General features: G+C 44.2%; 1 protein-coding gene across 1 annotated transcript in view; it reads right to left on the minus strand.

The window, feature by feature from the left end:
- tenm2b (teneurin transmembrane protein 2b) overlaps window positions 1-27,130 on the minus strand; it is a 137,716-nt gene that overhangs the window by 40,101 nt on the left and 70,485 nt on the right. Inside the window, exons 5-7 of the mRNA XM_062535973.1 lie at window positions 20,334-20,573; window positions 7,680-7,813; window positions 7,552-7,646 (exon numbers count right to left, since the gene is read on the minus strand). Of these exons, the coding sequence (XP_062391957.1) occupies window positions 7,552-7,646; window positions 7,680-7,813; window positions 20,334-20,573 (469 nt within the window). The remainder of the gene's footprint in view (window positions 1-7,551; window positions 7,647-7,679; window positions 7,814-20,333; window positions 20,574-27,130) is intronic.

Genomic DNA, 27,130 nt, shown 5'->3' on the forward strand with positions numbered 1-27,130 from the left:
GCGATTATTAATTAAGTGAATAATTTAATTATTTGTTCAGTTAATTAAGGACAAAGTCATTAATTATGTATTAGTTAATTAAGCAGTATACACACATACTTCCAAAAAAGTTAAACTAGGTGATAAATTGAGGTGAAAGAGCAATATGTGACACACAAATGGAAAATGTCTCGACACGTTACCACTTTATTATCCACTGTGAATAAATTGAATCACGGCTGCGTGGAGCAATACAGTGGTGTGGATTTTGTATGAAATTTGTGTGACGATGTAGCCTGGGTTTTCCCATACTGCCTTGCGCTGTGATTTCAATCCCGCTGCTAAGGCAGTCTGGAAACTAAGGCCCAAATGTTCGCCTGATGTTGGCGAACCAATCACAGAACATCCGAGAAGTTTCCGTTGCCTTCTTGCGTCTACATTCAACGCCAAAGGATTTACACTGATGTCAATGGCAGCCCTTAGCGTTGCATACGAACGAGTTGGGTGAGCTATGCGCATTTGATAGACATCCGTGGCGCCCAATGAACGGATCTGGGCATTTTTTCAAATACGAGAAAATGAACGTCTGGTTGCCAGACCACGTCTCATTTGAGAAGTGGTAGGCGTTAGCCAGGCTAGTGACGATGCGCATTTCATCATGTTCACACACGAACAGGTAAATATAGCTTTGGCTTGTTTCACACGTGTTTGTAATGTATATTAACTGTGAACGTGATGAATTGTAGAGTGGCAAATTTAGCGGTGCCTTGCATCGGATAATATGGGGTTTTTTTTGTCGACCCCAGTGACTGCGTCCCATTGGTTAGCAGGGCTCAGACTTCAAAGGCAAAAGTAAAACATAGCGACTATTCACAATATTTTGGTCGCTGTGTGGGGGGTGTTTGCGAGGATGGTGCGTGCCCGCACTCTGATGCGTGCCGAGCAGCCCTCCTCTCGCCGTGGAGCGGGCGGCGCCCAGCCCATGCCAGCCCTGTTGCCGGGGGCACTTAGTGCCAGGTGGGCGTCGGGCCGGGGCAGTCTGTGTAGGGGCAGATGGAGCGGGGATGAAAGTGGCCAGTGTTGACCGCGGCGCTTTGATGACGAACCGACGGCCTCGATGGCAAGCTGGCGCCCCCGCACACTGCGCAAACCCCCCAGTTAACGGCACTCTCAGATCTCGTTCCATCTATCTTGTCCGGGGCAGGGAGTTCTGACCCGCCCTGACCCCACCTGCTCCAGCCCATTCACGCCCCACTGCCCTCCCCGACACCCACTCAGCCCACCAATATGGGGAAGTGGACCTGGTGTCCTCCTCATGGCCTCTGAAATGACTCCACATCCTCAGTACCCTCTCCTCTCATCCAAACTCACAAACTCTCTCTCTCTCTCTCTCTCTCTTTCTCTCTCTATCTCTATCTCAGAAGAGCAGGAGAGCTTTCAGTAGATGACACATCTCTGTATCCTTGTTACTGTGATACAAATAGATGGATAAAAGTCCCTATTCAATTCAAATCAGTTCAATTCAAATAAATCGTATTTATGTAATGTTGCCCCAAGCACTTTGCAGAGCCCAGAGACTGAGCCCCACTCTCTGAACAACACTTCTTTCATTTATGTGTCTTTTTGAGAATTCCCTTTGCAGATCTGATACAGTCTGGTTAAACAGATTGAGTATGATAGCAGTTTTAAATATGGCGGTTTATTAGAGAAACACATCCATTCAGTGCGGGGTCCTGCAGGGGCGGGAGGCAGTGGACATATGCTGAAGGGGAACTGATGGTGTGGCCGAGCGCAGAGGCTCCATTCCCGGGCCAGGTGATGGGTATCCAGTGTCTTCTCCTCCAAAGGCACTCTCTGTCTCTGTCTCTGCCTCTGCATGTGTTTTAATCCACGGCCAAGGTCATACACACACACACACACACACGCACACGCGCGCACACACGCACACGCACACACGCACACACGCGCGTGCGCACACACACACACACACACGCACACACACACGCACACACACACACACACACACACATATTCACAACCACAGTAGTTCAGCGCCATTCATCCTGGTGTCTAACCTTCGAGCTGGCCTGACTGCTGGCTGCCTTCTCCAGTGACTAACATTTACATGAACATTTATGCATTTAGCAAACCCTTTTATCCAAGGCAGCTCGCAGTATAGATAACTTCCTCTCCTTATCAGCATGTGTGCAGCCAAAGCACTGAACTCCCAGGGCCACACACACATATGAAAACGCACACATATATACACACAAACAAACACACACACACACACACACACATACTGTAGGAGTACACAATAACACACACACACACGTAGGCGTATACACAATAACACACACACACATACTCACACACATAGACGTATACACAAACACATACACGCATGTAGAAACACAAACGCACACACACACACACACACACACACACACACAGCCATGACCTTGGTGTTGTTAGCGCCTTGCTACAGCAGCCCACCTCCAGGAGCATCAAATATTAAACACTCAAACTATGGCTTTAATACCCGCCATAAATTATCACTTGCCACGTCTGATACTCAAATGTCAAAACGCAAGGCATCAGGAAAAAGGGGGGCGTCAGCATGGGCCGGGCCAGGCTTCATCCCCCTCACCCCACCCCCGCCCCCCGCCTGTCTGCGGGCGTTCCATTTTTGCCGAGCCATAGATACATTTTTACTTCTTCTTTTTTTTATTCCTCCGAGAGCGATACGGGGCAGTGGAGAGGGAGGGGGCAGCAAGAAAGAGGGGCAATAAAGTCTCGGAGATGTCAGAAATGTCCAGGCCCGAGAGAGCCTCCCGATGGCCTCATCCACAAACTAATGAAAAGACGGCGCTGGATAGCGCAGGAGCTCTGCTCGGCGGTCGGGACTGATTAATCTCACGCGCACCGGCGAGCACTAGCGCGGCTACGGCACCGCGGAGAGAGACGGTAAATGTTGCTCCTCCGCTAAATGAAAACATAAAAAAAAGCCCACTCTTTTATATTTATTTCGTTATAACATTTTTCGTTTGTGGACATTTAACAAGAGGCCCAATCAAATAGGGTAAAATAAAAGTAAAAAAAGTAATTAAAATGGTGAGGAAGGCATCACACTGATCACTAGTGTGTGCTATTGATAATAAAAGGCGAGGGCTCCAGACCTGAGCTCGGACCAGAGGATCAACACCTTTGAGAGCCATTTGCTAATCCTGGTCACAGCAGCCCTGGTCACACCCTGCGGACAGCATCTGAATGGTTGCCTGGGGATGCAGCTTCAGGATGCCAGAGTGAAGACAAAAGAGCTGGAGGAATTCATTTATTCCATGGCCATAAACCTCGTTAATTCTCTGGCCAAGGAATAATTCATATCTTTTTTTTTTTTTTGCATTAGGATTCTCGCATTCCCATTGGCACGCCATGATTCTTTGTGTTTTGCTTTTGGTCTGTTCCCTCATTTGTTCTGGTCTCAGTCATTTTCAACTATTATTTTGTATGTTTTATTTACCCTTTTACACACATTCAATTTAGCTACAATTGATTAGTTAATTAATACTCATTGCATTGTTTATTCACACTAAATTAATTGAGCAATCATTTCTTCCAATGATGTTTGCCAAAATGTGTGTGAAAAAAAAAAAAACTAAAGAGAAACTTTAGACTGAAAAACATAACTTTGTACACTTGGGTTATTTGGATAAAAACTGCTGATGTAACTTCAGAGACATAAACAACGGGTGTGCATAATATAGTTAAAACAGCTCAATCACAACTGAATCACAGGGAATTCATTTCTTTCTAACATTTTCATATCACAATAGTGTTTGCTTTCCTACTGCATTGTCTATCCCTAATGTTCCTCTGATCGGCCCCTTGAGACCTGCTGATCCCCCTTTTGTGGCGACGGAGAGTCTTTTAATGGCGAGCATTCACTGCTCTCCTGCTTCTGCCAGAGAATTGGCCACAGTGTGCCACTTCACGACCCAACGCACCCCGCTGAGGCCTCGGTACACCGGCAAACACTTAAAACACACACACACACACACACACACACACACACAAACACACACACACACACACACACACACAAACCCAAGCAAATAGAGCAAAACACACCAAAACAAAAACAAAGAAGTTGTGCAAAGGCTCGCTCTCACCGTAAACACCTCTGTGTCTCCCAGAGGATGGCCTGAAGACCAGAGCAATTAACATGGAAGACGCTCACAGATAATGAACCTGAATCCACTGGCGGTATGCTATTATGGAAGCCCTGCCGCTGGAAATTGTAAGGGATGACAGTCAGAGTCTTTTGTTCCACTCTGAGCTTTGGCGGTGACTAGCACTAAGAGCCATTTAAGGTCTACAGCTTTTAATTATTTGCTCAAATTGCATCCCTCACCTCGTCTTTAACCAAAACAAAACAAAACAAGGCAAACAAAGCACAATATTTGTGTTTCTTAGGGTCACTAAATTGGAACAGTCACCACAACACCACATACTAACCAAACTGGACCTTCTACTGTTCCACAGGAGCATCTGTCAGTTCAGTATGTAGCCAAGTGACTGAGTAATGTCACTGCTGAAAGAAGACAGGAGCTAGATACAGTATAAGCTTCACTCCACTGCCTGAGACCAGGCCCACTACCTTTCACTCATTATCCTCACGTTCAAATGATATCCAACGCATCTCACAATCTCGACATGATCTCAATGGGGATTTAGCCATCCCTGTTCAACCATCCTTAAATCATGGAGGGGAAAAAAAGAGCCACTTAACACTGAGTGAGTGTTATCTAAGATTCATTAGTATTACTCAATGAATCATAACACTTCACAAATGTATGCAGTTGCTGCTATTCCTTAGCGAGACACAATTATCTCATGACGTTTCAGTTTGTTTCTCAGTGTATTGAGATCAGCTTGTAACTGGGCCGTTAGTGGTGTATAGGGACAATTATGAAAAAAAAAACTCATTAAGAAAACCTCTAAATCAAAACCAGACACAATGCAGAGTAGGCTACTTGGTTGGAGTGGCTCTATACAGATTATTTTTTTGTTGAGGGTGGGCACTACACAAAGGCTTACAGTAGGATGCACAAAACACAATGAAATGTATTTATTCATGTATTGGTTTGTTTATTACGGCACCTTGTCTTCATATGGGTCCTGTTGTTGTTGGTATTCTGTTCATTACCTCACAGAAGTCTAGAAATGTGCAGTGGGTCCGTACTATTTTTCACCTAATGTACCACTTAACTATATTTTACATTTCAGTGAGAGAGTCAAAAAACACCTATATTTTAAGATAATGCCAAACTCTATGAAGTCATTTGTGCACTGTACAGCATACCACAATGACAAACAAATGATGCAATACTGTGGCTTCTTCACATGTGTGGTCGTTAATGGGAGACATATCCCTTCGGGGTATTGTTACAGTTCAAACTACAAAACAAGATGGATGGGCAGTAAAAGACTACAACAACCACCGTCTACTGCATACATCAGGGAGTTATATGCCTCATCCACTGAGGAATATGCTGGCTCAACTTAATGAAATCTTTTTCTGAAACAGGAAAGATTGGTTATGTTTGATTTTTTTCTGAATGTATTTTTTTTGTGTGTGTGTTTGAGCTTTCTCAATATCTTTTTTAAGACAGAGGCTTTGCAAATCTACCAATCCTTCAGATAAAACTATTCTGACCTAGTTTTGTCTGCATGCAACGTGACAAAACTCCTGATCCATATGCCTACACACATACATACCATTCCACAAAGTCAGCTTGTGCTTTATTTTTCATTTCTGTGGCTAGTTATGAATGTTTGTCTCAAGAGGGCTCGGAGGGGCAGCTGAATCAAGTCCTGGCTCAGTCGGTGGCAAACCCCTCGGTGAAAAATTATTATGTGCTTGCACTTACGAAGTTCTAAAGTGCAACTGTAAATACCCTGAGGCATTATTGCTGAGAAAATGGCAAAGCGCACAATTCAGCAGGTATGTGGGGAGAGAGGGAGGGGGCACTCGCTGAACAAAGACATATGAATTGAGGTGTGAGTGCTGGTCAAGGTTGCATGGCCAGCAGTGGCCATTAATACGCCTACAGAGAGAAGGACTTTGAAGTGGAGGCAGTAGGGAGAGCAGTCAAATGTCTGCAGGCACATTGATATGTTTGAAGTGTGTGTGTGTTTGCGCGTGCGTTTGTGTGTGTGTGCGTGTGTGTGTGTGTAAGGATGACCAGACTGGAAGAGAAGGCCACATTAATAAAGCAGCCCTTTTGTCCGCAGTTCTGACAGAAAAACTAAAACGCTTCTCCCTCCCTGCCTCCCACTATCTAGCCACTCGCGAGACACAGCCCGGCCGAGCCCACCCGCACTGTTGTGACAGGGGGCACACGTCACACTGACCATGCTCCATCTGCACGTCAGCACACGTCCCTCACCCAGACAGCCCCCCCCCCCCCCCCCCCCGCACCCTACACACACACACACACACACACACACACGGCATTACCGTCCTGCCTGTCGCTATTCATCAGCGCAACCTCACCATCACGCCCCTGCTTACCACCACAGTGGCACCACCTGACTTACAGAAAACTGCCTACGTTTGACAAGAAACCGCACCCCCCCCCAACCCCCACCACCACCACCAAAAACAAACAAAAAAAATGGAGTGGTGACTGGTTGGCTGTGAAGGCAGTGTGAGTGTGTGACAACACACCCCAGCTAAGACAGCTGAGCTGGGGACACCGCGCCAGCCATCGGCCACTGGGCACTGGGGCTCGGTAGCAGGCAGGCGGGCAGGCTGGCCAGGGAGTGGAGCGGAGCGGGCTGTGGTGGAGGGCAGCGACGGCGTCTCTGCTCGGCGGTGAATAAAACATCTGAGGGGGGCGCAGTCAGTCGCCGACTCATGAATAGTGCATGGGCAATGTTCAGGGTGTGATTCGGGAACAGGGGGAGACGACCTCAATCGCAGCAGGAGAATAGTAACGGCAGACACACCGTGCCAAAAAAAATGAAGAGGAGGGAGAGAAGAGAGAGAGAGAGAGAGTCAAGGAAACAAGAGGCAGAGAAAGAGACGGCGAGTGAGTGAGAGAGAGAGAGAGACTGAATGAGATAGACAGAGAGAGAGAGAGAGAGAGAGAGAAAGCAGAGGGATGGAACCCAATTTGGCTTCCGTATCTTTCTGCGTTACGCTAAGAAATGTGGTGGCAAAACCAATAACACCATATCAAGTGATCTGCAGCGAAGCATGCTATTGTTTTGATGTGTGTCAATGGGATTCACTGACACCTGGTTATGTACCTAAGGCGTAATGCGATCCAATACACCAACTGCGTGTTCATGGCAGGCTGCAAATTGGCTGCCAAGCCAGCGCACTACTCCATAATGCACGGCTGCTGCTGGCACGCCACTCGCCACTTGCCAAGCGCGGGCAGCGGGGCAGGCAGCAGCCAGATGAGATGAGATGAGATGGGCGCAGGTGCCCAGATGCCAGTTCGCTCGGCCGGCCGGTCGGTCGGTCGGACGGACGGTCAGTTCCGTCGGACGCCCTCTTACCGTGTCTCCAGCGGCACGTTGCTGTTGAGCGCCCAGCTGTCCTGGAGCTGGACGGACTCGGGCGTGGAGGGTCCGTCCCCGGTGCTGCCGCCGGCCTGGTGCTGGTGCTGGTGCTGGTGTTGGTGCGCGGCGTGGCCCAGGTTGCGGCGGCCGCCCGTGGTGTGCGCGCTGCGGTTCAGGGAGCTGGCCGAGGACTGGTGGTGGCTGCTGTGCGGGGGAGGGAGGGGGGGACGCAGCGACTGGCTGTGGTGGCTGGACGAACCTGAATAGAGAGAGAGAGAGAAAGAGAGGGAGAGAGAGAGAGGAACATAGAGGAAGCAGAGGTTTACTCACATGGCTAATTACCACGGCTAGGATCACTGCACTGGGAAAGCATTCCAATAACACCATACTTATTATACCGGCCCACTTACAAACTTTTTATAGATTTCTTTTTTAATTACTGTGCGGTTGAACTGCAAAAATTATGAGGACAAGATAAAAATCTATATAGGAACAAGGAGGAAGAATGCTTTAGTGCATGTTTGGGAATATGGATTATTTTTAGGGAACCCTACATTTCCACATATGCAATATCCTATTCAAACTGTAATGATAAATGTGTTGTAGTGTGTGGTGTGCACAAGTAAGCATTTATTGTTATTATTTATTTTCCTTAATATCTTGCCTCGGAGACAAATGATTGTAAGGATCATTAATGCTATTTACATATATCATTACAGAATAATTATGTTTTGAGCAGTGCATTCAAAGCACAAAAAGTAGGATTCATATTAATTAATGACAGAGAAAATTTTACTGGATAACATTACTAGTGATGCTAAGATATTTTTTTTTAATTATTTATATATTTATGCCAGCAAATGCATACTTGAAATCTCATTTTATGATGTTATCTGAGTGGTTATTATTTCCAACTAAATATAGTAGGCTTAAAAATATAACAACTTGACAGCACAAATAATTGAGTTTATGAAAAATATAATAAAACCAGTGGTCTACAGTTCCATACTAATGTATGAGTTTCTATGTACATCAAATAAATGCATATATCTAAAAATACCAAAAACACCAAAGCTAATATACTGTTTTATTCAAATATTGCTTATCCTCCTCACAAACATATTTCCAACTGTTATATGGACTAGAATAGATTATCTGATTCTATAGAGAACAATAGATAAGACAATGTTTACTTTTCAGCTACACCACAACTATCACTGGTCAGTTCTATTCACAGGCTAGGATGTCTATTCTTTAACTTACACATTCAATTTTCCACAGTTTATGTAAAATTATTCACACTAACTTCAATGTAGCAGTATCTACCTTCAATCTATTGTTTTCTTTATCCCATCAGTGTTTACTCAAGTTTGCATTTAAAAAAAAGAGGCAAAATAAAGATTCGATTCGCCTGCATTGATCATAATCACGATTTTACGATTCCTGTATGTGAGGAACACCATTAGCTGAAGGTCGGACGACGAGCTTCAATTAAAATTCATCCGGCACCTTGTTTTTTTTCTTCTACAGAGGCGAGGTTCTCGCTTCGAGGGGAGAGACAAACCTCCTCCGACTCAAAGGCCTCATGTCTTGTGAGAGAGAAACACAGCAGCTCAGATGAAAGAGGGACCGGGGCCCAGAACAGATCCGCCACGGTTCCAGGTCCAGCGCATGTAATCTGTCTCACTCTACTCCGTGGCAGAACAGGGGGAAAATAGGCCTGCCAACAAAAGCCCAACTCGGCACAAAGACCCGAGGCTGAGAACTCCCGAGGAATATCAGCGGGCAACAATAGCGCTGCGGAGCTACGGATTATGCTATGTGACATGTCCATCAAAGCCGCCCCCTCTTCCTCGCGAAACGCAATCCAGCCGAAGCGCCGCACAAAAGCCATCGCGGGCCCTGGCGTTTAATATGCTTTGATAACCTTGGCGAGGCGCGGATCCAAGGTTTTCGCCCTTTTGTTTTTTCCCCCTCTGAGGGACCCGCGTTTAAAACAAGAATTGAAGCGACAGCCATAGACTGCTATTAACTGGCCTCTGAATGGGCCTGTGATGGTGGGGGACATATCTAATGGTCCGTAAGGAGATTGCTTCAGCCAGGATCCGTCGCTTTAACGTGGGCAAAAAAAACGACACAGTCATGCTGGGGGCCCCTGGAGAGTGACGCCAGTGGACGAGGCCAAGACAAAGACCCTCTCCTCATGGGAGAAACACACACTACAGGCCTGATCAGCACCCGCGGAAGCAGAGTCACTACAGTAATGCTCAGATTACAGCTGTATACCACAGGCATGCCTTTTATTGGGCTACTGTATTATGTGGAATGGCCCCCGACACACGCACACAGGCACACACATACACACACATATACACACACACACGCACACACACACACGCACACGCACACGCACACACGCCCCACTCAACACTGAAATCCACAGATCCCTGAGGGCTGTGGTGAATAGGCCGACCACTCACAGACACATGCTGGTATGGAAGGCATTACCAGAGGCCACACGCTGTATATTTAGGGCTTTTCTGTGTCGTGGGGCTGGGGGTCAGGATGGTGCGTCGCAGGCTATACCGTAATACTGAGGCCACTGAGATCATGAAGGAGGTATATCCAAAATGGATGTCAGTACACAGCGATGTGGCTGTGGTACTCAGATATAATCACAGATAATTGAAAAGCACATGTGCACAATCTGCACACGTATAGAAATATACTTGTTTACAGATACATACACACACACACACATACTATACACACACACACACACTTTTTCATTACGGGTGAAATACTCTCGTTGCATGTGTGATAGCAGTTCGAGTGAGGGGAGCTCACCACCGAGGGGTGAGACAGTGTTGTTTACCGCCTCAGATGTAATTCTCTCTACTCCCCAACACCCCATAAAATAGCAAACAGAGTCATAACATGCTTACTGTTTCTATGATTCAAAGTAAACAAGAGCTGTAATAACTAGAGATCTCTACGAAGCTTAACAATAATTATGAACACCTTGTCTTTCACCAAACCATGCAATGGCCTCATAATTAGAAAATATCCTGCCCTCATTTCGCCATCACGTCTTCACACAAGACAGACAGCTTCTTATGTATCACTGAATCAAAGCACAAATCTACTTATTGCTCTCTAGAAATTAATAGTTTCTCTTTCACAGTGTACACTGTGCACAACTGTGTTCTGTGGTAATCCTTTCATTCAAACTCAGTTATGTCGTCAACCCCCCACCGCGCTAAGCAAGTCTTAGCTGATGATGGATTCTGTCTAATAACAAATCCTTCAGATGCAGATGCGCGATCTGCTGTTGTATTCCAGCACAGCCGAGTTCATTTGACATTTGTGTGGCTGTGACACGAGCTCGCAGCCATCCTTTCAGCCCCGTGATTTACTGGGATGTGAAACGGCTGTGAAGTCATCCCATCCTTTCAGCTGGCACTCATTTCTCTGCGCGATCCTCAATGCCGCGCCCCGCTTTCAAAATGTGTTTTCGTCCCAAAGCTTTCCGTTCCCCACCATTTAACAGTGTTTATGAATAATTGAGTCTTGATCCAGTGAGCAAACCTCGGTGGCAGACAACACCGAGACTGTTGCGGCTTTTTGAGAGGCCTATTTCTCAGGCTCTGACACATCCAACCGGTTCCTGTTTCTCATCACATTCTACTTGAGAATCTGTGTTTGGTTCAAAGGCAATTTGGATTCTGATTAAAGAATTGTCGAGGTGCGAGGAGTAGGGTTGCAAAATTCCGGGAATTTTCAAAGTTGGAAACTTTCCATGGGAATTAACGGGAATATACGGGAATTAACGGGAATATACGGGAATTAACGGGAATAAATGGGAATTAATGGGAATAAACTGGAAATATTGTGTCTGGCAAGTTAGTGTATAACAGAGACCTTAATGTAGTTGGAAAAAACCCATCTTTCAGCGTAATGTTAGTTAAAACAACCTGATTTAATGCTAATTCAGTTGAATTTCTACCCTGCACACAGGTCAATTACATGCAATCAACATAGGCTACTAGACATATAATATAGGAAACCTAATTTTCCCGGTGAAAACATCATTGCAAACGTTATCTCATGTGGGAATAACTGGTGCAAAACTGGGGGAAGTTTGCGAACAGAGTCGCCCAGTTCTTGGCGTGTCATCACTGTTGTCCTCATGTAAATGGAGGAACGTAATTTTGCATAAGCTCTAATGGGATGGTTAATAATCATATGGTCATATTACTGGTCTGATTTAGCTTGGCACTTTTAAAATAATCACAATCTGTGAGGTTTGGGGTCATACATGTATGCAATGTCGGCATTTTTTGGCCAACCGAGGATTAAAATAAATTCATTAAACATTTTTCTAACAAGTTGAGTTAAGTCTAGCTAATGTAAGCTGCTAGTAAAAAACTAAATTCCCGTAAATTCCCATTAATTCCCTAATTTCCTGTAATTCCATAAAAGTTTCCAATTTTGAATATTTCCAAAATTCCCCAGCTTAACTTCCCATGGGAAATTTCCAGAAAGTTTCCGGAAATTTACCGGAAATTTTCCGCCCCTTTGCAACCCTAGCGAGGAGCAGGAGGATAGATCAGTATGTTGCGAGAGAATAGCTCACATACAATAGCGAAAAATAATGAGGGAAAAAAATATTTTCTTTTCTTTTCTTTCTAAGTGACAACCCTACCAAGCAGTAATGAACTATTTCTATTTTTCCCTAGAAGGACATTTTCTCCAAAAATAATCCAAAATTACAGAACGCACAGTGCAGAAAAAATACCAAAAAAATCCAAAAAGAGAAAACTAAAAATCTTGCGTATGAGTACAAAAAAAAGACCTGAAAGAAATCACAATTGAGAGAAGTAGAAGTGTAGCACAAGAGAGTAAGGCGGGTGGGGTGGGCGGCTGAGGTGGAGACTGCTGCTGCTGCTGGTGCATGGCAATGGCGAAATTACTGCAGCAAGGGATGACAAGGATTAAAATAAATTGCCCAACGTGAGCAGCGGGAACCTTGGAAAAACAATACCAGTAAAAGCATAAATGTCAATTTAGAATGATAAAAGACTCAATCTGTATGTGGCAGGGGAGGCCCCTAGATACTCTCAGGTAATAGAAACTGTGAATTTTGCTGTGACTAAGGCTGCTTAAAATATAAATGAGATGGCGTGATTGGTGAAATGTCTTTCAGTTTCTTTCACGTTTATTCACCCCTTTTCATAAACAGAGGCTCTGTGAATGTCCTCCAGGATAGGCCTGAGGCGTAGACGGCTTATTGGACTCTCATGTTATAGCTGTCTCAGATGGGGTTCACACAGACACACCGCAAACTCCATATCTGAGGACAACATTGTATGGATAGAATTGTAGAACAGTAGGACTGCATGGGTATAGTTTTATATGTTTCAATATGGATACTGATAACAATTTGAGTGACATTTTGTTGAGCTGTCTCTACAAATATCTAAAATACGGAATTTCAGATATATTGAAACTATAGGTTTACTTTTTAGTTCCTACTTCCTAGACACCGTTACACTCTTTGGGTACACATATTTGTTATCAATTTCTTTCTTCAATTTTCTGTATTTTTCCATGATACTAAGAAAAAACTATTCATAAATTGAATACACACATACAAAATAAATCACAAAAACTCATCAAAACAATATGTCTGATGTATTATATTGCAGTATGCTTAAAATAGGCATGAACAGTAGTCGGGTGTTTTTGTTTTGTATATAATAGCTGACTTCATTTTGCAGTATTTTTGTTTTGCCTTTAAAAAGAACAGAAAATACCTTTTTAATATCTTTAATCTATTTTCTATCTGAGTGTCCTACTGTATTGTTATCATTTCAACCCTATTCTTATTATTATTTATTTTCTTTTATTTCTTTGACTTTTTTTGTGTTTACTGAATCAGTCTGTACAATGAATCTGAAGGAAATATAAACACCTAAAAAGACATATAAACAAAGAGACATCAACATCAACTAGACAGCAAGGTAGGTTGTAATGTTTTTATATTAGCTAAGGTTGTGACGGCACACTGACATCACCTCATCCTCACTAACCAGTAAACTGTGTAGGCGTGCTTAAGCCTCTGTGGTCTAATACATTTTTTTTGTTCTTTTATTTGTTTAGTTCACAGTCAGTTGACTGCGTCAGTTTGCGTCAGTTAACTTTTTTTTAAAGTCATTAAAGCATATGAGCTTTGACTCTGTTGCAGACATCAGCATTAAATCTGATTAAGTGGTTGCCAGATACCTGACTAAAGATTAGAACCAGCATGCTAATTGAAACACTGAGACTTTTTTTAGGAGTATTTAAAGAACTGTATTTATTTCAGTGATACACTGTCCTTCCATCAAACACTGGGTCAAACTGGATGTCATTTTTCATGATTTATAATACTGGTACATTGTGCATGATTTATAATGCTGGTATTGATTTCCTTACATAAGGAGGCTGAGGACTGACTTTAGTATAACAAACCTTCATCTTTCGCAAAACGAAAAAAGAGAGAAAATAAAGCAGCAATGCTGCTTCTTATTCTCTTTGTGTCAGAAATCAATTGCAGTTCAATACTCAAAAATGTTGGATGTAGAGGGAACAAACTTTTACTAACAGAAATAGACGAAGACAGGCACAAAGGCACAGAGGATTATTTTGCCATTGCAACCTAAAAACCTTCATAGCAAAATGTCTTTGGGCCTGATTCACTACAGATTTGTGGGTGCTTAAGACATCAGTCAGGATGTCAGAGCTGGTGTACTACTGCTAGTCATAGCATTTTGATTTCTACAATCCCCGGTGTAGCCTGTTGGAGGATCAGAGCTAAGATTTGGGGCACTATCAGGTTGCTTTGTGTATCTATTTAGCAAGAGCAATAGGGTCCAAAGAGCACACTGCTTATGGCGGATCAATGTCAGAGTGAAGAGTTACGAAAGCTAGATTATGCAGTAGCATGTTGCAAACGCTTCCAGAGAAGAAGCTGTGCCGCGTGGCGTCCGTTCTCTAAGGACTTGTAGCGGGGGGGGGGGGGGGGATGGAGAGGTGGCCAAGGGGCACAGAGTCAACACCATCAGGGAAGGGTCTGAGCTCAAGACACTAACAGCCCCCGTCCCCCATACACACACACACACACACACACACGCTCACACACCCTCCACAAGCGCTGAAGATATGTGATCGCCAAAGGACACAGAGGGCTCGGCAACAGAGCGTGCTACTTAGCCCAGTCCCCTTGATCAGTCTCCCTTCATCTCCGAGGCTTAATTAAAAACCCAGAGATTGGAGCACTTTAGTGCTAATGAAAAATAAAGAGAGATGGTGGTTGGGCTAGTGTGAGAAGACGACGCAAGAGGCCAGGATTCAAGGATTCAAGGATTCAGAGGCGAGCACAATATTTCTCGGCCTCATCCACTCAGCCCGGCTAATTACACGAACAACTGTCCTTTCACTGTCAAAGCCAGAGAGACAGGGCAGTAAATTCGCCCTGAAACCCCCGAACATGAACTAGATAACATTCATTACATCTGTGGCATCACATCAGCATTATTTATTTAAATGCTCAGACGGCACAAATGAAAATGCTTTTGTTCCCAAAGACACAGAGAAATACGGGGGGTGATCAAACATTCAGAGACACAAACCTCTTGTGATTTCCGTGTTAGGATATTTTTTTTCCAACAAGACAAGATACCAGAAATAGTTAGTAGGGGGGAAAAACAACATATGAATAATGCATCGGCTGTATTAGTGTGCTAAGAGCTAAACTCTTTCCAGGAGCACTGGAGCTAATGCTGCCCTGATGCAGTTCTTCACACATGCACACACACACACACACACACGCACACACACGTACACACACACGCCAACTCACATCATACTGTACATGCGTGCATGCACACGCACACACACACACACACACGCACACACACGCACACACACGCACACACACACCCACACCCACACACACACACACACACACACACACACAGGCACACACGCGCACACACACAGGCACGCCTGGTGTGGGCTTGCTCGCGGGGGTTGGGGGCAGACCAAAGAGGAATGAGAGAGGGAGGGAGAATGAGAGAGGGAGGCAAATTTGAGGTTGAGGAAAAGTAAGAGGAAGACAGTAGAAGAGAGAGGTGGGGCGTGGGGTGGGACGGGGTGGGGGGTGAACAGGCCCCAAATACACACCGAGGAGCACCATGCCAGAGACACCCCATCTCCTCCAATGACACCTCTGAGGCTCTGGGTAAGGGGGGGAACAGCACATGCATGCATATGCTGCCTACTACCCAGAACAGTGCAGTACAGAGTCAGAGAGAGAGAGAGAGAGAGAGAGAGAGAGAAAGAGGAGAGAGAGGGAAAGAGAGAGTGCGAGGGATAGAGGGATAGAGAGAGACAGAGAGAGAGAGAGAGAGAGAGAGAGAGAGGAGAGGAGAGGACCATCAGTGCATACCAATCACACCCTTGCATCCAAGCAGGATGCAAACAGAGATGGTGGAGGCAGAGTGGAGCTTCACAGCATGCTTCAGGGGAAGGTCTCTAGCTTCACTGGGACACACAGCAGTTGACTATAGATAGACTATATCCACAAAGCTAATATCAGAATAGTCGCCATTGCATACACTCACCGCATACACTCAAAAATTCATTTTTAACTCTTAACATTATAGTGAGTGGTGAACAGTACTCACTAACATCATTTATCAAAATTACATCTGATATTATCTTGCCAGTGAATTCAATTTTCAATGCTTTTATGAAGGCATATATCAAGATTTTTTATGATAAGTGGTACGGTATACTGCAATATGTGTTATCTACACATTATCTACCACGATTCCTTTTCTGATATTAACGATACACAAAGATTTAACCGTAATATTCAGGTGAAAAACTGACAAAATCACAACTAGCCACTGCTGGCAGAAGCGTGTTGGATATTCTCGCTTTTATACACGGACGAGTGGAATCAATTATTAAAAAGGTAGTGTCTGGGTTTTTGACATGTGGAATAGTCTGGAAATACTGCTACACCTAAAGGGAGAGCAGGCTATAGTTGCTTGAATCTATTACAGAAAACTATGAAATAATTCATTCTAAAGAGCCAGTTTTTTTGCAGCAGTATTTGCAATGGTACTTACAGTAATTTCCCGCATATAAGCCGCATTGTGTATAAGCCGCAGGACAGTGTTTTATGCCGGTTAAAAGAAACAAAACCATATTAACGCCATATTAACTGCCCCCCTGTATTAACCTCATAGAGGAAGAAATTTTGCAAAATCAAAGTATAAGCCGCGGCTAATAGTCGGGAAATTACGGTAAACGCTGGAAACTAGAAATGTAGGTTATAGGCTCTCTTACTGTAATCTAAACACTATTGATGTGAATAGCTGGCATAATATGTGATGTATTTACCTTAGAGTACAATTAGTGCAATGAAACTCTACAGAGAATATGAGCTTCCAGAAAAAGGAAGAAATTGTTTCTCATTTATCATAATTATATGATAGGATGAGGTTGCTGAATGTATATTAAATCTTGTATAATAAAAATGTGTAAAAGATGAAAAGAAAAGAAAACAAGTCACAAATCTTTTATGCAAATCTTTTAGACTTTGTTTCTGATAATACACTGCTATTATTGATTATACACAATTATACACTGGTTATAATACAGCCGTTGATTATGTAATGCTTCTAACTATTTTTTATCCAGCAGGACATTTTTATAATTTACTCTAGTTTATAGTTATGTCTGTATTAATATATAATCCGATTGAGTTTAAGGTAGAGTTTAATCTAATGTAAGAGCCTTTATAGCACTCTGCTCTAAGATCTTTGATAGTACCCCCAAATTAATTAATATAAAACCTTTCACTCAAATTTACATCTTTTATTAAACTCACAGTGACTGCAAGATCATTACACAATTCGTACAAATTCAGGGAAATGAGAAATAAAATGCTGATGATGTATGTTATACTGAGTATAATGGTCTGCAAATGTCCTACATCTGTAATAACCGAAATGGACTGTACTGCAAGGCTGCTATTTGCACTGATAGTTACTGTGTGCTTCTGAGCAAACTGAATAAATCATATCCATGGGGAATGATGCAATAACAATGAGGGACATAGTGGGTTGTAGAAACTATGCAGAAACAAGTCACGTTTATTATGTGACATAAATATAAAGGTGCATGGTGTAATTTGTGGTCCCGGTAGACACACTTGTACTACTCACACAAATGAGTTCTTTATACACACTGTCTTTCTCTCTCAAACACACACACACACACACACACACACACACACACACACACACACACTCACACTCACACACACGCACACGCTAACACGCACACACACACACACACACACACACACACACACACACTCTCTCGCACACAAACACACACATACAGATGTGCACACACATACACACACTCTTTCTCTCTTTCTCTCTCTCTCTCATACACACAAACACACACACTCTCTCTGTCTCACTCTCACAAACACACACATACACACTCTCTCTCTCTCTCACACACACACACACACACACACACACACACACACAGACACAAACACACACTCAGCTCAAGGCAGTGTCACAGAAAAAATTCTGTTCTGTGTGTAGGAATTTATATTCTCCAAAAAATTGAAAAGAAATAACTGTCTATCTGTACACTTCTATATCTACAAATAAATAATAATTAAAAAATAATAATATATACAGTAAATCTACAATCGCTTCTTTAAGACAATCTGACATATTCAATATCCACGGATTCCCACTATCTTGAATTAAACAACACACTGAAGGTTATAGATGGATTGGGTGAGGATAGCTGCAAAAATTTGGTCTGAATATATCTATCTTACAGTTCAAGGTCCATGCAAGGAAAAGCTCCCATTTTCATTTAAATGACTTGATCTCCCTGACCCCAATTCTCTGGGGTGGTGGCACGACACTGAATAAAACCTCAGCCGTCTGGCCCTCCCTCCACGCTCAGATGGACCTCGCCACAGACAAAGTGTGATGGAGGACAATCCTCTCGCGCTGGCATTCAGACAGCGAGGTGTCTCTCTCGTCCACTCACGTTAGATAACATATGGCCTCTCTCACAATAGGGCGTGCGCCCTTTCGGCATCAAAGCGACTCAAGCTATATGCGCTGGATTTCGGGAAGGATAACCTTGGTTTTTAGATAAGAAATGAAACTATCTGGGTGGTACTGGTGGGAATAATTCACAAACAAAACATAGAAGTCTTTGATCTAAGGGCAGCAGGTTGTATCTTAACTGACATTACTTTAATTTTAAAAAATATATATATACAATACTGTATATATAATATATATAATGCAACAAAAACATGCACATCTGGTTCAATATGAACACATATCATCTCACTGTTATTTCAACCACAACTTTCAGAAACACTGTAGCAAAACTAACATTAACCTGCAAATGCAATAATGTCAAGAAGCTAAAGGTCAGGCCATTAACAGTACGCAATTGAAGAATGTATGAACTAGGAAGATTAAATTACCTACATGTATATATTTTTATTTACTAAAACAAATGGCACTGTACAGATGCCAAGCATCACACACATCATGCCGTAATTAAGACTGATGATTAACCTACATGTTAATAAGCTCATATATATATTTTTAAATAACAAGCTAAATGTTTTTTTCTTGATTTAAATGTATGATAAAAACAATGAGAAGATATTTATGGTTATTGTCAGTTTCATAAATAATCAAACAAACACCAACGATTATGACAGTTGGGATTTACACATGAGGGATATATGCTCCCTCCATATTGCTTTGAGATTTTGGCATGACCCCAATTATATTCCTTTCACTTTCCGTTTCTTCCATCCTTAAGCTTCCATTTTGAGTTTAAAATAGACACACTCAAACAAAATCATTCACAGAAAGAGCCAGGGAAAGAATGAAAGAAAAAAGAAAGGAAGGGAGAAAGGAAGGAAGGAGGAAGGAAAGGAAATGCTGTGCTATAATAGCTGTGATTAAAAAGGTTAACCCCTGACACACTGTGTATCTCAGAAGGTGTTTCAAAGTTTCAAACTATTTCTCAGGCTAGAGTCTTGGCATGATAATTGAGAGAATGAGGTGGCCATTGCTGCATGCTCAGCCTCATATTTAAGGTAAGGCATTTTAAAACACATATTTTATCCAGTGAATATAGTTATGGGAGCTTTTAAATGATTTGATAGATATGACATATGACAAACTGTTCATTTCAGTACAGTTTCTTAACAGAGAACTGATGTCCAGAGTGGAAGAGTACATTAAAAGTAATTTTATTGCATTAAAAATTACTGTATATCACCAGCAATTTAGCCTTTTTTTAATCTTATTAATAGTGAATTATAAGATGGGGTAATTTGGGGAGTCAGACACACAGAGAAAGAAAAAGGTAGAAACAGAAAGAGAGGCAGAGAGATAGAGAGAGACCAAGACAGAGACAGAAAGAGAGAGAATAAGACATAAAGAGAGAGATCGAGAGAGAGAAAGAGAAATATATGAAGCCCAGAGAGAGATAAAAAAGACAACGAGACAAAGAGATATATAAAGAAGAGTGACACAGACAAAGAGAGTCTCTCAGACATAGAGAGAGAGAGAATGAGAGTGAGAGAGTGAGATAAAGAGGTATATAGAGATAGAGAGAAGCACAGGAGGAGCCGGGGAGGAGAGCAGTGCCCTTACCCGCTGCGGGGGGCTGGGAGGAGGAGGAGGGCGCGCAGGCCTGCAGCAGGTAGGAGTTAGGGGAGAACTCGTCATCGGCGGGGGGGTCCAGCATGGCATGGGACGAGCTGCCATCCAGCAGGGGCACCTGGCACTCCCTGATGCCCGCCGCGGAGGGGTTAGCGGGGGCGCCGGACGAGGAGGGCGGAGGAGGTGCAGGGGGGAGCAGGTTGGAGGATGGTGTGGGAGGGAGGGGGCGGCCTAAGGAGCACACACAGAGGAGAGGGGCCACAGGGTTACACACGGAACAGGGCAAGGGCAGGGTGGGGGGTGGGAGGGGGTGTGTGGGGGGTTGGGGTTCGAGGGGAGGGGGGCACCAGGGTGGTCACTACAAGTACACCATGCTACACTACACTACACTACAACAACTGGGTGGTCACTACAAGTACACCATACTAAACTACACTACACTACACTACACTACACTACACTACAACAACTGGGTAACCACTATAGGATGGTCACTACAAGTACACCAAACTACTGTACACTACACTACAACAACTGGGTAGTCACACTCACAATAGGGTAGTCACTACAAGTACACCACACTTTACTACACTACACTACAACAACTGGGTGGGCAGGTGGAGGAGCCACTGCAGTCTGACAAGAGACAAGAAGACAAGAAGGTTGTGAAAATTAGCATAGTCAGCTAAAGGTGTTGTTTGTAGCTTTTGTAGTGCTTCTGAAAGTGCCCACTTTGCTAACGTGAGGGCCTGATTTGAACAAATGTATGTGCCCTCAAAAATGTGAACATATTGTAATAAAACAACTAAAACAAAGAATCAAGTTGCACATAACGCATATAAAGCACATAATGTGTATGTACATGCATATACCAAGTGTTTTTCTTAGAGACAACTTCTTTACCAACTGGATGTTTATTCTGTTTTTTTCCCATTTTCTTTAAATTGTGTTAAATGTTTATCCTCAGTTGTAAAACTATGTTGTAAAGTTTACTGTATGATTTACTAATACAGTGGGTGAGGTGTGAAATTCCTCGTTCAGGTCTCACGTGCTTATCCGATATCCCTATGGCAAAACAACCAAACCCCCAGCCTCTACTGCACAACAAGCCTAACTGTAACTGTGGCCACAGCTACCATATAGACTGCCATCAAGAGGAGCAGACAGACTACTGAGGCTTCTCTGAACATAAGAATCCTCTGAAGCACAGACAGAACTGCTCCGAATGTCTCAAACGACTGTGTGCTTTCATGTGCTGCCTCTAAAAAGAGGGTTTGCTTTTACTGAAGGAATAAAAATGGTGCTGTAATTATGAGAAATAGTGGAGACCTTAATAGTGGAGAAGAAAAATAATGTATTTTTTTTTCCTCTAAATAATTGGTTGCGTAGTTACTGGTTATAAAAACAATGCCCATTTCCATGTTTTTACACTGTCGAGGACGCTAGAGAAAATATGTAGCCTACTCTTCAGTATGGATGTGACTACATGTCACATCGAATTAATACAACGAGGCACATGAGCCAAATGGCAGATGAACCAAGATGTATAGAAGCCTGATGAGCTCTTATAGCTCTTGTAGAATGAAGAGCTCTCAGATCCAGTGTTAAGGGTCAGTAATTCAGTCTGGCTTCTTACGTCCATTGAGTGACACATCAAGCGCCGAACTCTCGTCTTACCTGAAGAGGTAGCGTGCCCTTCATTGCACACGTGGCTCAGACAAGTATGGGGAGATAAAGAGAGATGCCATGCCACACACGTCACTGTTAGCCGTTTCGCTATCCCGCACAGCCCATTTGGGTTGAAAACCAAGATAGAGTAAGGTAGGACTGTCAGGACCTGAAGGACTGCTCGCATTAGAGAGTGACAAATTGGGCAGTGAGTCGAGTGATTCATCACTCAGCCCCGGCTCCCCTCGGAGCGATCGAACCAAACCCTGCGCGAGCGAACCAGCTAAGACGAGAAGACGGGGCCCACAAACACATGCTCCGCTTTGCACGTTGCACCTTCACATCGCACGGACGACACGAACAACATGTAGCTCCTTCAACCCAAGCTTAAGTGCTTTACTCTGGGCTAGGGGGTTATTGTTATAAGTGCCTTCAATATCCATTTCAAATGTTGTTGGCACTATAGAGATAAATACATTTGAGTGCAAGCAAATGCAAGCAAAATAGCTAGCACTAGGCTGAACGTAAGAAGAAGTCGCATCCTCTGCTCTCTAATACAGTATACTGTATGTTTGGAGTGAGTTGCATCCTCTGCTCTCTAATACAGTATACTGTATGTTTGGAGTGAGGACGCTGCCAGTGCCCCAGCTCAGACACTTAGCTCCATTTCAGCCCCACTGCTTTCGAATGTCTAGTTCTACCCTCCAACTTCACCATCCTCCACCATCCCCACTCCAACCCATCCGTGCCTTTGCAGTCAGGGTCTCTCATCCTCTGTCCTCCCCCTCGGAGAAGTGGTCTGCTGGTCAGCCAGCCCTCGCCCCCTCCTCCTCCACTCCCCTCCCCCCCTGCTGTCTGCTCCAAGGCCTGTCCACGTGCAGCAGGCCAGCTCGTGACATCCGGCAAGAGTTTTATCGCCGCAGCATCTGCCAAAATAACGCACAGAGGCAGCAGCAGCGGCGGCAGCTGCCGAGACGAGCCGAGGCCCTCGCCTTCTCGGCTCCTGTGTAATTCCAGCCTGTCTTGCTGAAGGCAAGGTAAACCAGTCTCCTGCCTGACAAATCGCAGAGCTTCTGGGCATAATCGCATCACGTCAGCCTTAAACTTACTTTCATGCAATGATATTAAAACCCACTATTCATTGTTGAGGTTGCATATCTTGTTATACTGCTGTAATCTTTTCCATTAGGATTTTGGGTGACGGCATTTGGATTTCCATGAAACACACACAGTGATGCGGTGTAGTAGCAAGGCAGGGCCAGGATGAAAAACGCACAGAGATGCTGCTGTCTGGGGCTGCTGTGCTCTGAACGTCTGGCACGAAAAACTGTCTCTCAGGAGCTCCGAGCTCGGTACTACAGTGCGCTCGACTCCATGATTTTTTTTCTTCTGCCCTTCACGTTTGTGAGAAGCGAGTTCTTCAAATTCTCTCATTTGCTTTTCAAAGTCCTCAGCCATCTCTCAGTCGGCAACAATAAAATGGCCTCTAACCTCAGCGCTGGTGGAATGCTTTGTGTTGACAGAATGGATCCCAAGGGAATCTTCAATAGACTCTATTGACGATGAATTGCTGCATTAGTCGGTTAACATATTGGCGTTCTTACTGTGAGTTATAATTCATTATTACCCCTGGCCTTAACACAGGTCAACCTGAACATGAGGCTCTCTTCTGTAGGCTATTCATAATGCCACCAGTATCATTTGGCTCAACACAGGACTGACAAATATACTAGAAACAAAATGGCCACCACTAATCATCAGGTGCTGGTTCGTAGAAGGGACATTTAAAGTAAAAGTCCAAATTGTCCACCACACACTGCACGCTGACTTTCTAATTAGACCAAAATTAAAAGTCAGTAAATGCAGTGTGGCGGTCCATTTTGACTTTGATAAATATACACTTTTGAACTTAGGGTATCAAAGTGCTGTATCATCTCCCGTTCTTAATTCTGCTTTCAAACACCAGCTATAATACCTGTCACGGTTGTCGTTATAGCGACACAAATCATTTTCTACAGGGATAAATGTTGCTTGGGAAGTCGCAGGGTGCTGTAACATGCAGTTATGCAGTTGTCTGCTTTCAAACCCTGACGTGATCCTGGTGCTATTCAATATGACAGCTTGCACTAATGCAATATGACACCGGTGTCAGAGAGATTTGACCTCTTCCTCTTTAAAATCCCTCAGAGGCGGAAATAGAGGCAGAATGAGCTGAAGTGTGGTCCATCCGTTTTCTTTTTTTTTTTTTTCAGCGTGGCCACAAAAAGTTTCTTTAATAACAGACACGCATGCACCACTAACACTTTCAACAGTATGACTCACCCCACCGCAACTGTCGAGAACGACTTTGTAGTGACTGAGTGTAACATGATGGGGGCCCAGTGTGTCATGGAGTGTGTAAACACACCCGTGTTTACCAACAACTCAGCATCCGCTCACACTCCCCCAGTGAGATCACCCCTCGTCGCTCCGACTCTGCTAGCTCATTAATGGGAGCCGTAGACCGGGGTTGAGATTCGCCGGCGCTGTGGGTCACCGCCGCCACCGCCAACACGGGGGCCGCACTTCAGGACTCCCCTCCCGCCATCGCATGTTGGCTTTTAATAAATGTACAATATAAATTACTAATCACATTACCAGCCACGCCGCTGCGTTTGAAGTCAGCATGTGGAGAGAGAGAGAGAGAGCGAGAGAAAAAAAATTGCTATTTTTATCCTGTCGCCAATGAAACAAAAGTGCCCTACTTTTTCTCTTTCTCCAGCCCCCTCACTGAAAGGCTGCCCCCCACCCCTTTCCCTTCCCTGTCTTCCTTGCCTCCATCCAACCATCTGTATGCTGTTCCCCCACCCCGATGTGGGAAGTCTTGAAGATTTATCTGCTTCTGTGAGGTTCAAAGGAGCTGGGAAATCAGATTCCTCCACAGAGTGTGAGCACATCACTAACACACCACCCCCCCATCACCATACACACACACACACACACACACACACACACACACACCCTTACACACACCCTTACACACACACACACACACACACACACACACACACACACACACACACACACACACACACACACACACACACACACACACACACACACACACACACACACACACACACACACACACACACACACACACACACACACACACACACACACACCACACACCTACACACACCAAGGGCCCCATGACAAGTTTTAATTTCATATCTTCTCCTGTTTGAACATACCTCTGACAAGACAGTCCTCCCTTCCCTCACTCCATCTCTCCTCTCCTATTGTCTCGTTGATGCCGAGTGGATCCCTTTTCATTTTGTAAAAGTGTTTCCCAGATGCTAGCAACAAGAAGCTCTCATAAACCAAAAGGAGGATTAGAAAAAAATGTAACTGTTGCCTTTGAAGTGGGAGATAGATTTGGTCACAGACACACCATATTGATGCCTTTTTTGAAGCAGGTCCCAGCGGTAATGACTTCTGAGTCACTGGCTTCTGATGGTACACTTATCACATGATTACACACTATTCTAATGAATTTAGCACTGAAACGGAGTGCTTGCTCTAAATTCACAACACGAAATAAGAGACCGATGAATCACGCTTTCATTATCGTCTCCCCTGGTATAGACGACAGCCTGGCCACACAAACAAACACATATGCAGGGTATAACACACACAAACACACAGAAATGCATACACACACACACACACACACATTCTCTCTCTCTCTCTCTCACTCACACACACACACACACACACACACACACACACACTCTCTCTCACACATACATGCACACACACACACTCACTCACTAACTCACACTCTCTCTCTGACACTCACACACTCACTCTCACACGCACACACACATACACACACACACACACACACACACACACACACACACACACACACACACAGAGCAGTAATTTGGTGTCCTACTAATGAATTATTAAAAATAAACCCATGCTGTCCGGTGTAATAAACGTAAGCAGCACTGAGTTATGAAGCTGCGAGGCAGATGCCAGTCCCACTCGACACCACTGGCAGCCATGTCAACTGGCGTCTGGAGGGCCGGCATTCCTGCCTGGGGGTGGGAGATGGGGGGGGGGTGTTGTGCGTGGGTGGGTGGAGGGTCGGGGTGGTGGTGGTGCCACCCGTCTCTGGTCATTATTGTAACAAATGGCCTGGCCCTGCAGGTACGGAACAGAGCGGGCGTCCACAGGCGCGCCGGGGACAGTAGGGCACAGCGGGCACAGGCCGCGGCCTCGGCTGCGGGGCAGGAGCGATTGGCTCATGCCCATGACACTGAGGCAAGTGCAGCGCGGCTTTGCATCATCGCTGGCGCCCCGGGGGAGGAGAGAGGCTGCTGTGGCTCGGCGGCAGCTCCCCCTACAGGGACCTGGAGCCAGCCGGAGCCTGCTGCCGCCTCAGCCCAGCACAGAGCAGCGCAGCACAGAGCAGCACAGCGCAGCACAGCATAGCACACTGATGCAACACTCATACCAATAAACACTGGGCTGCCTGGAGAGGGATCTTTGTTTTATATATACACACATACAGACATATACACACACACACACACACACACACACACACACACACACACACATATGCATAGAGCCACAGACACACACATTTAATCCTTAAATGAAATGCTAAATATAGCGCAGAGACATGAGGAGAGATCAGAATAAAAGTAGAGTGTAAACAGAGCTCATGTAAATGAGCACAACCATGAAACTGTGAGAAGTAGAGCAATAACACTGAGGATGAAAGCAATCTTTAATTTGTTTGCGCTTACTTACATTGGCCAGTGTAAATTGGGTATTTTCAACAAGGTTGCACAATACTCATTTTTACACAAATTATGACCTCATAAAGAGAATATAAGGCAATTATACTAATTGCAGGATGGACACAAGCCTTCCCTCAAATGTGTGATGTAGACTTAAGGGATTTTTTTTTTAATCTAGTTTTGTCATTCACTGGCTATACTTCTATTACTGAAAACTGATGGGCTGATTTCACTGGTGTTACATGTTTAGTAACATCAGGACTAAGTATTGTAATTGTGGATTGGCGGGTGTCTAAACAGAGAAGCAGATGAGTAAGTAGAGGT

This window comes from Sardina pilchardus, chromosome 5 (assembly GCF_963854185.1).
Source record: "Sardina pilchardus chromosome 5, fSarPil1.1, whole genome shotgun sequence".
Lineage (NCBI taxonomy): Eukaryota > Metazoa > Chordata > Actinopteri > Clupeiformes > Clupeidae > Sardina > Sardina pilchardus.